Source organism: Staurois parvus, unplaced genomic scaffold, assembly GCF_062004578.1.
Source record: "Staurois parvus isolate SC_StPar_1 unplaced genomic scaffold, SC_StPar_1.0 ptg000154l, whole genome shotgun sequence".
NCBI lineage: Eukaryota > Metazoa > Chordata > Amphibia > Anura > Ranidae > Staurois > Staurois parvus.
This window is the reverse complement of record NW_028317950.1, coordinates 20975932-20989789: the sequence shown is the minus strand read 5'-3', so window position 1 is coordinate 20989789 and position 13858 is coordinate 20975932. Positions and strand designations below refer to the sequence as shown.

The following is a 13858-nucleotide window of genomic DNA, read 5'->3' as shown; positions in this document are numbered from 1 at the left end:
ACAGCAACCACTGACAGGGGAGGCAGGGGAGAGAAGGGCTGGATCAATGAACAGGTAAGGTGCAGTAATAACTTGGGCTTACAAACAAATGGAAATTTGTTTGAAAGGTAAGTAGAAATATAAACTGGTGGACCCTTGATGACAGCTGTCAAAGGACAGAAAAAAAACACTCCCTGGATACACGCAAGCATATTCTAAATATACAGTTATTACCCATATTTTGATCCAATATTATAACAATCTTATTACATATTTATTCACAAGTTTTATTGTGAGCTTTTTTACATACAAAATTCAGTTTATGCTCAATTGTGCTGGGGAGGGAGGGGGAGGATTGGGCTGTGGTGAGAGAACTCTCTGCTCAGAGGAATCATGGCCATCAATCACTTTTGTATCTTGGCATATGGGTTCTGATTTTATAGGCAGTTCATATTCTCTCGGAGATTCCTCTTCCCTGAGGAGATGTTCACTTTCAAAGTCTGTATACAGAAAAAACAAGAAGACATGTACCTGTGTTTTGCTTACAGTTTATAAAAGGATGTGCTGTTGGTTTATAATGACTGACCTTGAGGTTCTTCTTTAATGTTCTTCTCTTCTTGCAGTTGGTTGAAATCTGCTTCTTCAGCCCGTTCTCCCGGGTCTTGTTCATTTACCTTTCTGGGGTCCAAATCTACAAGCTAGAAGATGAAATATTTCAGGAAAGTATGGAGGATTGCTGGAGAATTTTAACATGCTAACCTGTCATGTAGAACAAACGTTGGTGAAGCCACCTGGTGAAGTCACAGGCACATTAACAGGTGTCTGTGCTAAACTCAATCAACTTATTTCCTCCTTCCTTTGGGGTCCTCAAAATCCTAGATATAAATTATCTATGTTGATGCACCCTGTCGCTTGCCCTCCCTGACTGCCACAAATATTTTCTAGCCTCCCAATTGGTGACAGCAGCTTGGTAGTTAAACCTAGACACCTCCAACTGTTCAACGCTCCTAGAGGCGGCTGTGGTCTACTCTCTGGAAGCGCTTAAATTTATTCTATTTAGAGGTCCTCAGGCACCATATTCCCTCACTCCTTCTATGCTTACCACTTTGCCAGCCTGGAGAGTGGGCTTGACCTGTGAGAATTACCTGAAATTAGTAGCGTCACCGAATGCACCTTTGTGGCTTAATCCCACCCTGTCCCACCTATACTCCTAAAGGTGTTCTATCAGGTTGAGGTCAGGACTCTGTGCAGGCCAGTCAAGTTTCTCAACCCCCAAACTCGCTCAAATATGTCTTTATGGACCTTGCTTTGGTGTGCAGTCATGTTGGAACAGGAAGGAGCCATCCCCAAACTGTTCCCACAGAGTTAAATTGTCCAAAATGTCTTGGTATGCTGATGCCTTAAGAGTTCCTTTTACTGGGACTAAGGGGCCAAGCGCAACCACTGAAAAACAACCCCACACCATAATCCCCCTCCACCAAACTTTACACTTGACACAATACAATCAGGCACGTACCATTCTCCTGGCAACCGCCAAACCCAGACATGTCCATCTGATTAGCAGACAGAAAAGCGTGATTCGTCACTCCTGAGAACACGTATCCAGTGGCTGCGTGCTTTACACCACTGCATCCAACGCTTTCCATTGCACTTGGTGATGTATGGCTTGGATGCAGCTGCTCGGCCATGGAAACCCATTCCATGAAGTTCTCTACGCACTGTTGTCGTGCTAATCTGAAGGCCACATGAAGTTTGGAAGTCTTTAGCTATTGACTCTGCAGACAGTTGGCGACTTCTGCACACTGCGCGCTTCAGCATGCGCTGACTCCACTCTGTCATTTTACATGGCCTACCACTTCATGGCTGAAGTGCTGTTGTTCCCAGTTGCTTCCACTTCGTTATAATACCACTAACAGCTTACCGTGGAATATTTAGCAGCAAGGAAATTTCCCAGAAGATGGACTTATTGCACAGGTGGCAACCTATCACAGTACCACGCTTGAATTCAATGAGCTACTGAGAGTGACCCATTCTTTCACAAATGTTTGTAGAAGCAGTCTGCATGCCTAGGTACTTGATTTTATACATCGGTGGACATGGAGGTGATTGGAACACCTGACTCCAAAGATTTTGAGGGCTGTCCCAATACTTTTGTACTTTTGGCAATATAGTGTATTTTGGACCTGTCCTGTGATAGCGGGGTTTTGGGAGGAGGTGCTTACCCTGATTAACTGAATCACATCTGTTCCATTGCAACCCTCCATCAGTGTTTGCCTACTGGGGTTAGTGTAAAATGTATTCCCAACAGTAGCAGAAAGCACCCTAGTTTTCTTACTTCTTTTTTATGCCAGGAAGGCCATAGCGCTAAATTTGAAAAAAACAGGCCTCCCACCGGAAGAGTCTGGTGAATAAAAGCCTACCTCTATATAAAGATACATACATAAATAGAGACTGCCCTACGAAGTATGATAGGGTTTGGAGTAAATGGCTGGTGGAGCCTTCTACCGCCTCTGCAATGTCACCAACTGGCTCTGGTTGAACTCTTAGCAGACCCATGGGACCTCCTAACCTATGGCAGCATCCTATAATTGTTGTAAATCTTGTTTACATGATTGTTTACCCACTCTATGCCGCACCTTACTGATTTTCGGTGTTTCCCTCTCTACTCTACACTATTGTGTTTTTTGATGTGCCTGCAAGGGACATCGCCTTATAGTTTTGTATGTACGTTATATGTTTTTGTTGTATGTGACAACCTTAATAAACAGATTTATAAAAAAAAATTATGTCTCTGCTGTAGGTCCCTATTTCTGCCAGCAGTTGATATAAGTAGAGACCTTGCAACAGCACACCCAGACCAAAGGAAAAGATATGGGCAAGGGGTCTTGTGACATGGTTAACTAACCTCTGGCTTCCCACTGGAGCAAAGTGAAAGCCTCTAATTCTTTAGACGAACACAATGAACATTTGGGTCCCCTGAGCGATAGCATTCAGCTGCTGACATCAGGGGTCTCAGACAAGTGAAAATTCTAAATAAATGAACACAAAACTCACTGCGTCAGATGGTTCTACTTCTGTCCAGGAGGTCTGTGAAAATCCAGCTGAAGAAGGAGAGTCTCTGCTGTCTAAGTCATGTGATCTTTCTGTATCACAAACCACCGAGCCTGTAGCTAAGACAGAGGCATTCCATGGTCATTACACACACACTCACAGTATTGCTTCATAGCATGCCTTGAATTTTACCCACCTCATTAATAAAATGTAGGCATGGTCTAGATACTGCAAAAAAAGGGGGGTTGTGAAAAGAGATTCACAGAGAAAGCGGCTACATTATGAATAGAATGTGATACTCAGAAAAATTTCCAAAAATTATGCTTTATTACATATACAAATTTGACATATGGGCAATCGCCCTGGTTTACCATCACCTCAGTATGAGACAATACACACAGACCTAAAACCATATAAAATGACACCAAGACCGGTCTAAATGCATGTGCAACAAAGACAATGACTACAAGAGTCTAAAGTCCCTGTAGCACTGGCGCATAGGTGAACACTTCCCAAAGGAGGTGTATACAAAAATGATACCATAGGTATACCATAAAACATGTTATAATTGTGTAGACTATGCTACTACCATAATGGTTATATCCAAAACAGGGAGTTTCAAAAAATTATACTATGGATATAAATATCACATGTATGCAATGCAGCAAGCACAGTATGCGTCAAGAAGAAAGGCCTATATGAAACAAGACATGAATATCATAAATATGATGCAGTACATTCCTATGCCGGCACCAGTGGTTGGGGCCCATTCATCTGTGATATAACCAGCTGTTTCCTAGGGCTCTTGAATGAGAATATGCCCCATTTATTACCAGGATGAAAGGATAGATGCAAAAAGCAGCGCACTGCTTGAAATGGTTTCTTCACCACTACATGTGGACTACACACCACTTTCTGTAAGAAAAACAAGACACATCCCAATAGATCTTCTGCCTGTTGAAATACACGTGGTATATTTTGTTTCCTATATAAAGCACCATGATGTCCCCATCCTGTAGTGAAACAAACAATATGTGGAAAGTCACTGAAACTCTCAAATTAGAAATGCTCGGAGACGGGCATATCAAACTGACCGCAAGGATCTATTATCTCCCAAAAAGGATGAGAAGGTCAAATTAAGTTATCAACCTGTCAGAATGATAACCCAATTTGGAGCCCAATGGCAAGATGTAAAATTAATATTAGAAAAACATTGCAAGATTTTAACTCAATGTCCCAAACTGAGTAAGATTGTAGGTGAACGCCCCAGATGGTAGCAAGAAGAGCACCAAATCTTGGTGATCTCCTTATCCATTCTGATTATCAACCGTTAAAACAAACAACATGGTTAAAATCACGTACTAAGGGGATGTTTAAATGTGGAAAATGTCAAATCTGTAAATATGTGGACCGTACGGATTCCTTTTATGACTCAGGAAACAACACTCACTATAAAATTCAAAGTCTCATAAATTGCTCTACAGTGAGAGTGTTATATATCTTAACCTGTCCCTGTAAAAAGATGTATATTGGCAAGACCAAAAGACAACTTAAAGTACGAATAGGTGAACATCTTAGAGATATTAGATCAAATGATCCTGAAAGCAATCTTGCTCAACATTATGCTAAATATCATGGAGGTAAACTGGATGGTACAAAAGTGAAAGGTTTCTATGCATTGCACTTTCCACAAAGGAGAGGTGATTTTGACAGAGAACTGCTTAAAAAGGAGAAATACTGAATATATAAACTTGATACATTGTACCCAAAGGGGTTAAATGTGGAATGTGATCTCCAAGTATTTTTGGATAAATAGATCTACATAGTTATGTACCCTTATATTGCCATATGTTGGCTAACTTATGGCATTTCTCTGTCTTCACTAATAGTTGGATTATATGCTAAATAATTAAGGTAAACCTTTTTTGTATTTGGGAATAATATTGATGACCTCATGATATAAACTTGAGTATAGCTCCAAAAACGTAAAAGGATCGACCATTGAGCTAATTATGCTCTTTTCCCTCAATAATAACTATACCATAAAATGGGTATTTGAAACCTGGATATCTTTGATAAAATAATCCATAGTGAGAGTCCTTAGTCAATATTGCCATCTTGTGGTGGCTTTGTGGCAACTCATATTGTACTCTTAGGAACTTGACTTAATGAATAGGCCTGGTAATTCTTTTATTAATATCGCCATCTTTTGGTAAGAGTGTGGTAATGTTTCAACTGATCAGTATATTTAGTCTATGGCCTTCTGATTTATATATGCATTGTTAAAATTGCCAAGCCTTTCCTTTCTCTGATATTTCTAGTCGCCTGTCTTTTTAATTGTATTCAATAATGACCAGCAGCTGTGCTAAGTATTTAGCCCCCTTTTTTTTCCATTGGGAAAAACTGCAAGTTAGTTTTTGCATAAATGGGTGGGTCTTAACCCACTATAAATAGGAAATTGAAATGCAGTTGTCTCATTGGTCCTGACGAAGCTGAGTGAGATACGCCCATCGGCGAAACGCGTTGACGTCATACGTCAGATACGTCACTTCCGGTCATGCGCACTAGGTGGAACGCACGCTGACCTACAAGGAGGAAGCCATCTTCACATGCCATGAGGCAAGCTTAAGCAGCACAGGCGCCAAGAAGAGGCTGGAACCCGCGGTATATCGGCGGATGTCAGCGGTGGTTCCCTGGCCTCCCTGGCCTTGTATGGCAATACCTATGAAGGATTTCCTTTCCTCTCCTACAATCCATTGCACAGGTGGTGAGTGGACTGTTACAGGACATTAGATATATGGTCCTATGTGATCTATATGACCTATACATCCTATATAGAGTGAAAGCTCTTTCAGTGACTTTCCACATATTGTTTGTTTCACTACAGGATGGGGACATCATGGTGCTTTATATAGGAAACAAGATATACCACGTGTATTTCAACAGGCAGAAGATCTATTGGGATGTGTCTTGTTTTTCTTACAGAAAGTGGTGTGTAGTCCACATGTAGTGGTGAAGAAACCATTTCAAGCAGTGCGCTGCTTTTTGCATCTATCCTTTCATCCTGGTAATAAATGGGGCATATTCTCATTCAAGAGCCCCAGGAAACAGCTGGTTATATCACAGATGAATGGGCTCCAACCACTGGTGCCGGCATAGGAATGTACTGCATCATATTTATGATATTCATGTCTTGTTTCATATAGGCCTAGAGGCATGCCTTTCTTCTTGACGCATACTGTGCTTGCTGCATTGCATACATGTGATATTTATATCCATAGTATAATTTTTTGAAACTCCCTGTTTTGGATATAACCATTATGGTAGTAACATAGTCTACACAATTATAACATGTTTTATGGTATACCTATGGTATAATTTTTGTATACACCTCCTTTGGGAAGTGTTCACCTATGCGCCAGTGCTACAGGGACTTTAGACTCTTGTAGTCATTGTCTTTGTTGCACATGCATTTAGACCGGTCTTGGTGTCATTTTATATGGTTTTAGGTCTGTGTGTATTGTCTCATACTGAGGTGATGGTAAACCAGGGCGATTGCCCATATGTCAAATTTGTATATGTAATAAAGCATAATTTTTGGAAATTTTTCTGAGTATCACATTCTATTCATAATGTAGCCGCTTTCTCTGTGAATCTCTTTTCACAACCCCCCTTTTTTTGCATGCCTTTTTTGGCTACTGAATGGAGACCATTTACTGGGTGATACGGTAATTTATTTTATAACCTCTTAATAATTACCTTTAACAAATGGTCTAGATACTGCCCCGTGGGGTGTCTCCCTGGAGGGCACTGTGCTCGGTGCTGGAGGTCCTCTGCTTCCCACTTGTCCCTCTTGTGTCCTAAGTTGGGATCTGGTGCCATCATCCTGCTCCGGTGTGATATCTCTGCGGGTTGCTATGATCTATGTCCTCTCTACCTTTCCATGGCTTGTTAAATATTTTTACAATATAATGCCCTCGCAGACGGATCTAACCGCATTCATGTAACTACAACCCTAAACCTATTTTGGGCGATATAGGTCCCCTGGGGTTATAATCTCCATTCATTATCCTACTTTAAGTTGATCACCCCCAGGAGACTCCCTGTATGCCGTCCACAAAGAAAAAAAAGGGACAAGCCCAGAAGTCCCTCACGACATACCTACTTAAGGCACACGAGCTTTGTAACATGTCTCCAGTCAATACAGAGCGAGCATCCCTGTCCGATCCTACACAGGATACCACAGCGCCTTTATCAGCCTTGGTCAATGAAAATACACAGCAACTTACAAAAGGAGACTTGGAGTCCTGCTTGGAAACCATGTACGCCAAACTGGCCGCCAAATTTCAATCAGAATTGCATAAAAGCATTAATGTTCTCTCTCAGGAAATAGCCACGCTGGGCTCCAGGACAGACCGCTTAGAAACCAAACACGATGAACTTAGCCTGGCCTATGGTGAACTTTCCAGAGAGCATGATCATTTACAAACAGCCTTTTTTCAACTACAGGCGCAGGTTGAGGACCTTGATAATCGCAATCGCAGGAATAATCTGCGAATCAGGGGAATCCCGGAGTCTGTGTCTGACCTCTCCTTAACCGTGACCAAATTATTTCAATCACTCCTCCCGGATCGTGACCCTGGGTCTTTTGCCTGTGACCGCATCCATAGAGCCCTGCGCCCTAAACCTCCTACTGACAAGCCGCCTAGGGATATTGTCCTGTGCATGAGGGACTTTTTGACCAAAGAAGAAATACTCCGAGCTGCTCGCAATACCCCAACGATCTCCTTTGCAGGCTCGGTCTTACAAATCTTTCCGGATGTTTCCCCGGCCACGTTGGAGAAGCGTAGAAAAATGAAAGAAGTCACAACGGTCCTGTTCTCAGCTCGTATCCGCTACAAATGGGGCTTTACCTTTAAGTTGATAGTTCCACATAATGGGAGCACATATATAGCTACATCCCCTTCTGAAGGTAGAGCAATCTTGGCCAAATTAGGCCTAGCAGATACCCCATCACCTCAACGTCCACCCTCCACCCCTCGTATCTCTCCCATTTGGCATACCCCATCTCCACGGAGAGATAGACGGAGAGTCAGACAGGATCCGGGTTGACAGGTCCATTCCCACTTGCCTATTACCTATTGTTTGACAGTCCTTGGTCCTGCCTATTGTCTTTGATGACTTTACCACGAATTGGGACACAGGGATTTTGCTCTTTATATCTTACGCTGTCAGGATGTGTATTTCTATGGTTACTGCTATGTTAATTTTATAATTCTGAGTATTATGTGTGCCTTGCATTGATAGCTGGACGAGTTAAGGTATAACAAGGGTCTTCGGTCCCTCTTAATTACGCCCATTGGTTTATGGTTTTACAACTCTTCGACACGTTACCCCACCCTGCCTCCTGACATGGCCGGTGGTGTCGCCGCCCGATCGTGGGGTGGCGGTTCCGTTTTCCATGTTTTAGGGAGACAGGGTCTGGGCCCATTTGGCCCCTTAATATTTGAACTTTTTGTTTTATCAGGTATGACAAATTTTCAGCCTGATCCATGTTCTTCAGTTACCCTCTTAATTGTAGGAGCTGTTCAAACCTCCTCTCTATTGTTTTTTGTCTTTTTTTTCAAAACTTTAGTGCACGAGGATGGTGTTGTGTCGGTCTGTGGACGTCACGGCCCCCATGTTGGGGCCGGGGGGTCCCCTGGGCTGGTTCTGCCATCTGTACGTCTGTCTGCTGTAGACCTGCGGATTTCTATGTCTAGCCAATTACTTTTAAAGGGATATCCCTGCTGTGTGTACTTTTATGATGATAGTAACAAGCTCTGTTTACTATGGTAATTCAATGTATTTCGCATAATGTCCAGGGTTTCAATTCACCAAACAAGCGCAAAACGGTCTTTCTTCAATATAAACGACTGGGAGCCAAGATTATCTTATTACAGGAGACACATTTTGCAGCTGCAAAACACCCGACATATTTTCATAGATCTTATAGGCAGGGGTATTATACCCTGCATTCCTCCAAGAGTAGGGGAGTGGCCATCTTTCTACATAACTCATTCCCCTTTGAGGTTCAACATGTGTATTGTGATCTGGACAGTAGGTTTATCATTCTTAAAGGCACCCTTTCAGGTCGAGAACTTACTATTGCTAATGTCTATGCACCGAATTCAGCACAAGCTACCTTTTTTTCTAAATTTTTTGGTGCTCTGGATATATTTTTGTCCCCCCATCTATTGGTGGGTGTGGATTTTAATCTGGTGGCAAATCCTTTTTTGGACCGTAGTTCCCCCTCGCACTCTTCCCAGGCTTTCCCAAAATCCGTTACTAAGAAACTAGATGCCCTCCAGTTGGTGGATGCCTGGAGAGCGCACAACATAGGAGCCAGGGATTATACATTTTATTCCCACCCACATAACTCTTTTATGCTAGATTAGACTATATTGTACCCCGATTTTACTAGCTAATTCTAGGGTAGCTTGCATTCATTTGAGCCCCTGGTCGGATCATAGTATTATGGCCTTATCTATCACATTTGTGGGATTGGCACCTACTCCCTTCTCTTGGAGACTTAATGACTCTATTCTAACTGAAATTGACTCTCGCCAGGAGGTGATTACATCTCTTCAGGAATATTTTCAATCTAATTCAACCCCTGATATTTCCCCAGCCACACTCTGGGTAGCCCACAAGGCGGTCCTACGAGGCCGACTTATCTCCATGGCCTCATCCAGAAATAGAAAACGTTGGCAGCAAAAACTACTTCTAACCCGAGAATTAGAAACACACTATAGAAGCCATGTCGCTAATCCATCTCTACTTAATAAACAGCTACTGTCCCAAAAGCGCTTGGAACTGAATGCCCTGCTTTCCCAAAACACTGAAAAGGCCCTTCGCTGGTCGAAGGCCTCATTCCTATTACATAGTAACTCGGCATCTACCATGTTCGCAAGGAAGTTGAACCACTCTCTGCGCCGCCACACGTGTATAAATTACGCACAAACTCGGGCACTATCTCATCTCTACCTCAGGAAGTCTTGGGTATTTTCAAAAATTTTTATTCTAAACTACTAGCTCCTCCGCAGTCGGATTCTGTTCCTCTGTCAGACTCATGGCTGGATTCTATACCCCTCCCTGCCCTTACACCCTCTCAGATTGTCTCTCTTAATGCCCCCTGTACTTTAGAGGAAATAACACGTGCGATAAGCGCGCTTAAACGCTCTACTGCACCGGGTCCTGACGGATTTACTGCTAGCTATTATAAACATTTTGCCTCTACGTTGGCTCCTATACTTGATAACTTTGTTTAATGATGTTTTGCAGGGGGGGTAGGTTCCCTGAGGAGATGTTGTTGGCTAACATGTCTTTAATACCCAAGCCACAGAAAGACCACTGTTTGCCACAAAACTATAGACCAATCTCGGTCATGAATAATGATCTAAAGATATTTAGCCGTATTTTGGCGGACCGGTTGGCCCCTATCATCTCCTCTTTGGTTTCTCCAGACCAGTCGGGTTTTATTCCCGACAGATTTATTACTGATAACATTCGTCTCACTCTAAATGTTATTCAAGACGCCAATTTACATTCCAAAGAGGTTCTGTTGATGAGTTTAGATATAAACAAGGCCTTTGATAGTGTTCTTTGGCCCTACTTGTTTTCCTTGCTACAGAAAATGGGCTTCAGTGATGGGTTTTTGGCAGGCATACATGCCCTGTACGACTCTCCTAAAACAAGAATTAGGCTTCCTGGCTGATTTCTTTACATTGGGTAGAGGTACCCGCCAGGGTTGTCCTCTTTCACCCCTTTTATTTGCGCTGGTGTTGGAACCCTTGGCATTGGCGATTAAATCACATTCGGATATTTCTGGCTATTCATTATTAGTTTCACATTTTAAGCTGAGCATGTATGCTGATGATGTTATGCTTTTTATTACTAACCCGTTGACTTCTTTACTTAACTTGTGTGCTGTATTGAACGATTTTGCCAAAGTGTCAGGTCTCACCGTTAATTTTACCAAATCTGTGATCATGCCTGTCAATGTTCCTGACTCCCTAAGTGTATCTCTCCGTAGTTCTTTCCCATTTCGCTGGGTCAAGGACAGGATATCCTATCTGGGGATTAACCTCACTCAAAGATACTCGGATATATTTGCAGCTAACTATCCACCATGTGTATCGCGTCTCTCTACTCTACTGAAGATCTGGCACGGTTATCATATCTCCTTTCTGGGTAGAGTCACGGCGGTTAAAATGAATATTTTGCCCAAATTACTTTATCTTTTTAGAGCACTTCCAGTTCCGGTCTCAAAAACGTTTTTGGATCACTTTCAGCGGACTATTAACAAGTTTATTTGGGGAAATAAGCATCCACGTTTTGCCTCATCCATTTTGTATCGCTCACAACGGACGGGAGGTCTCGGTCTTCCTAACTTTTGGCTATATTACCTCTCGGCTCGTTTTGCGCAATTATCACAATGGGCTACTATTAACTCTCAAATCCCATAGATCAAGTTTGAGTCTCAGTCGATACGTCCTTTTTATTTACCGGGAATTTTATGGTCTAACATCTCCCCCCGATCGATTGTTTTTCGTAACTCCATAGTGACCCATTTTCTGACGCTTTGGTCCAAACACAAATCTAAATTGGGTTTAGTCTCTCCTATTCCCCCAGGTGTGTCATTTTTTGGTGATCCTACTTTTGTTGTAGCCTTTTCTACCCCCCACGTTTCGTTGGTGGTATGATCGATCTTTTATCAGATTATCTGATTTCCAAAGAGGAGGATCTTACATTACCTTTGATATGCTGCGCGTGTTGTTTGATGTTCCTCTTCGTGAGTACCTTCGTTATAGACAGATTAGGCACTTTTTTCATGCGCACTTTGGCCTTACCCCATCCTCTCCGATTTCCTTTTTTGAACGTATCAGCCGTGACTCTCCCAGGGGTAGGGGTCTTATCTCAGATCTTTATCACCAATTTTTGATCTGTCTTTTTCATGCTCCCCCTTTGTACAGACGAAAATGGGAGGAGGATTGTGGCATCACTTTTTCAGATGAGGATTGGGATTCCATGGTGGATAATATATGCAAGAGCTCTAGATCTCTTTCGGTTTGTGAGACGGCCCTTAAAGTTCTAACCAGATGGTATTATACCCCGTCAAGACTACATGTATTGTTTCCACAAACGTCCCCTCTATGTTTTCGTGGCTGCGACTGCACAGGTACTTTGGTTCATATATTTTGGGATTGCCCGACTATATCCTTGATCTGGCGTAGGATTTCTGAGGTGGCTGCCTCACTGTCGGGTACCCCGATACGATTGTCCATGCAGACCTGTTTATTGGGGGCCCATATCCCAGGGGTCTCTGATGCCAATCTGAGATTGATACATACATTATGTATTGCCACTTTATGGTCTATTGCCCTACATTGGAGGTCCAATGTTGTACCCTTGGACTCCGTTTTACACAGAATTGATGCTGTAATGCTTATGGAACGCATTCATTATACCCTACTAGATAAGATGCACTTATACGATAAAAAATGGGAGTCTTGGAGAGATTGCAGACACTTATTACATGCTTAATAACATCCCCAGTAGGGGTTGGCTGGCATATACTGTTGACGGATGTATTACTTAACCTACTTTGTCGTTTACGTACTTCATGCATTCGTAACTTCCTCTTTTTTTTTTCTTATCTTCTTTGTTATGTTTATATACTTTTATGTATTGTACTTTTTAAAAGTGCCTTGTTTTTGCTGACAATATCACTTTTAAAATGTGCTGTTGTTTTACTGTCTACTCATGTACAATAAAATCGTTTGTAAACGGAAAAAAATGTAGCATGGCATGGAGCTTGCAGTGTTGTATGGAGTTTTCTGTGCTTAACACATGATAGGAGGATACATCATGCGGCTAGTTACCATTCTGGCTTTTTTTATGAAATGCATTCTTTTTAATAGCACTTATGAAATACTTTATAAATGTGTTGTTTTTTTGTCATGTATGTCTGCAGTGCAGCAATGATGCTATATAAATTGAACCCTTAGTTGTGTTATTGTTTGTATTTCAATGTTTTTATTAATTTATAAACAGTTTAAGAAGACGGGAGCAACAAAACACGCCCACGCAGGGGCTATCAATTGCACATAAATGACAAAAACATTGGAATAACACCGACAGTAACTCAAACCAAAGGCTATCCACTGCCACTCCAAAAACAAACAAAAAAAGAAAAGGAAGGAGGAGTACAAAAGGAAAAAGATGACAAGACCAAGAGCAGGGTTCTGAGAATGCCAATACCGACCAACATCACAACCCTAGACTAGCTGGGGGGGAGCATGGGAAAGACATATTGCAACCACGGCTCCCATATTTTCAAGAAATTCTGTTGGGAGTTGTTACAGATACTCGACATCTGTTCATTGAGCATCATAGTGGTCATACGGTCCCGTACCCCCTGAAGAGGGACAAACGGGCTCTTCCATGCCTGAGCAATTGTTATAGTGGCCGACAAAAAAAAATAGGAAGCTGGCTTCTGCTGGTGAGCCAAGAGGCCCGGTATGGGACAATGAAGCAAAGCATACCAAGCATCCCGTCATATAGAGAGATGGAACAAGGTGAAAAGGAGGCCAAACACACAAGACCAAAAACAAAACAGTCTCGGGCATGACCACCAGATATGCAATACATCACCACGATGGCTACAACCCCGAAAGCATCGATCACTGCAGGCAGGGTTCGCTTGGGCCAAACGAGCCGGAACCCAATACCAACGAAGCAATACTTTGTATGCCTCCTCCAGCATGGTCGTATTAAATGAACATTT

At 42.3% G+C, this 13858-nt stretch overlaps 1 protein-coding gene across 1 annotated transcript in view; it reads right to left on the bottom strand.

Annotated features, from left to right (window-relative positions):
• Positions 1–252: 252 nt before the first annotated feature.
• Positions 253–13858, bottom strand: part of CUNH9orf43 (chromosome unknown C9orf43 homolog) — a 48986-nt gene continuing 35380 nt past the window's right edge. Inside the window, exons 10-12 of the mRNA XM_089675205.1 lie at positions 3034–3149; positions 566–677; positions 253–479 (exon numbers count right to left, since the gene is read on the bottom strand). Of these exons, the coding sequence (XP_089531331.1) occupies positions 295–479; positions 566–677; positions 3034–3149 (413 nt within the window). The 3' untranslated portion in view covers positions 253–294. The remainder of the gene's footprint in view (positions 480–565; positions 678–3033; positions 3150–13858) is intronic.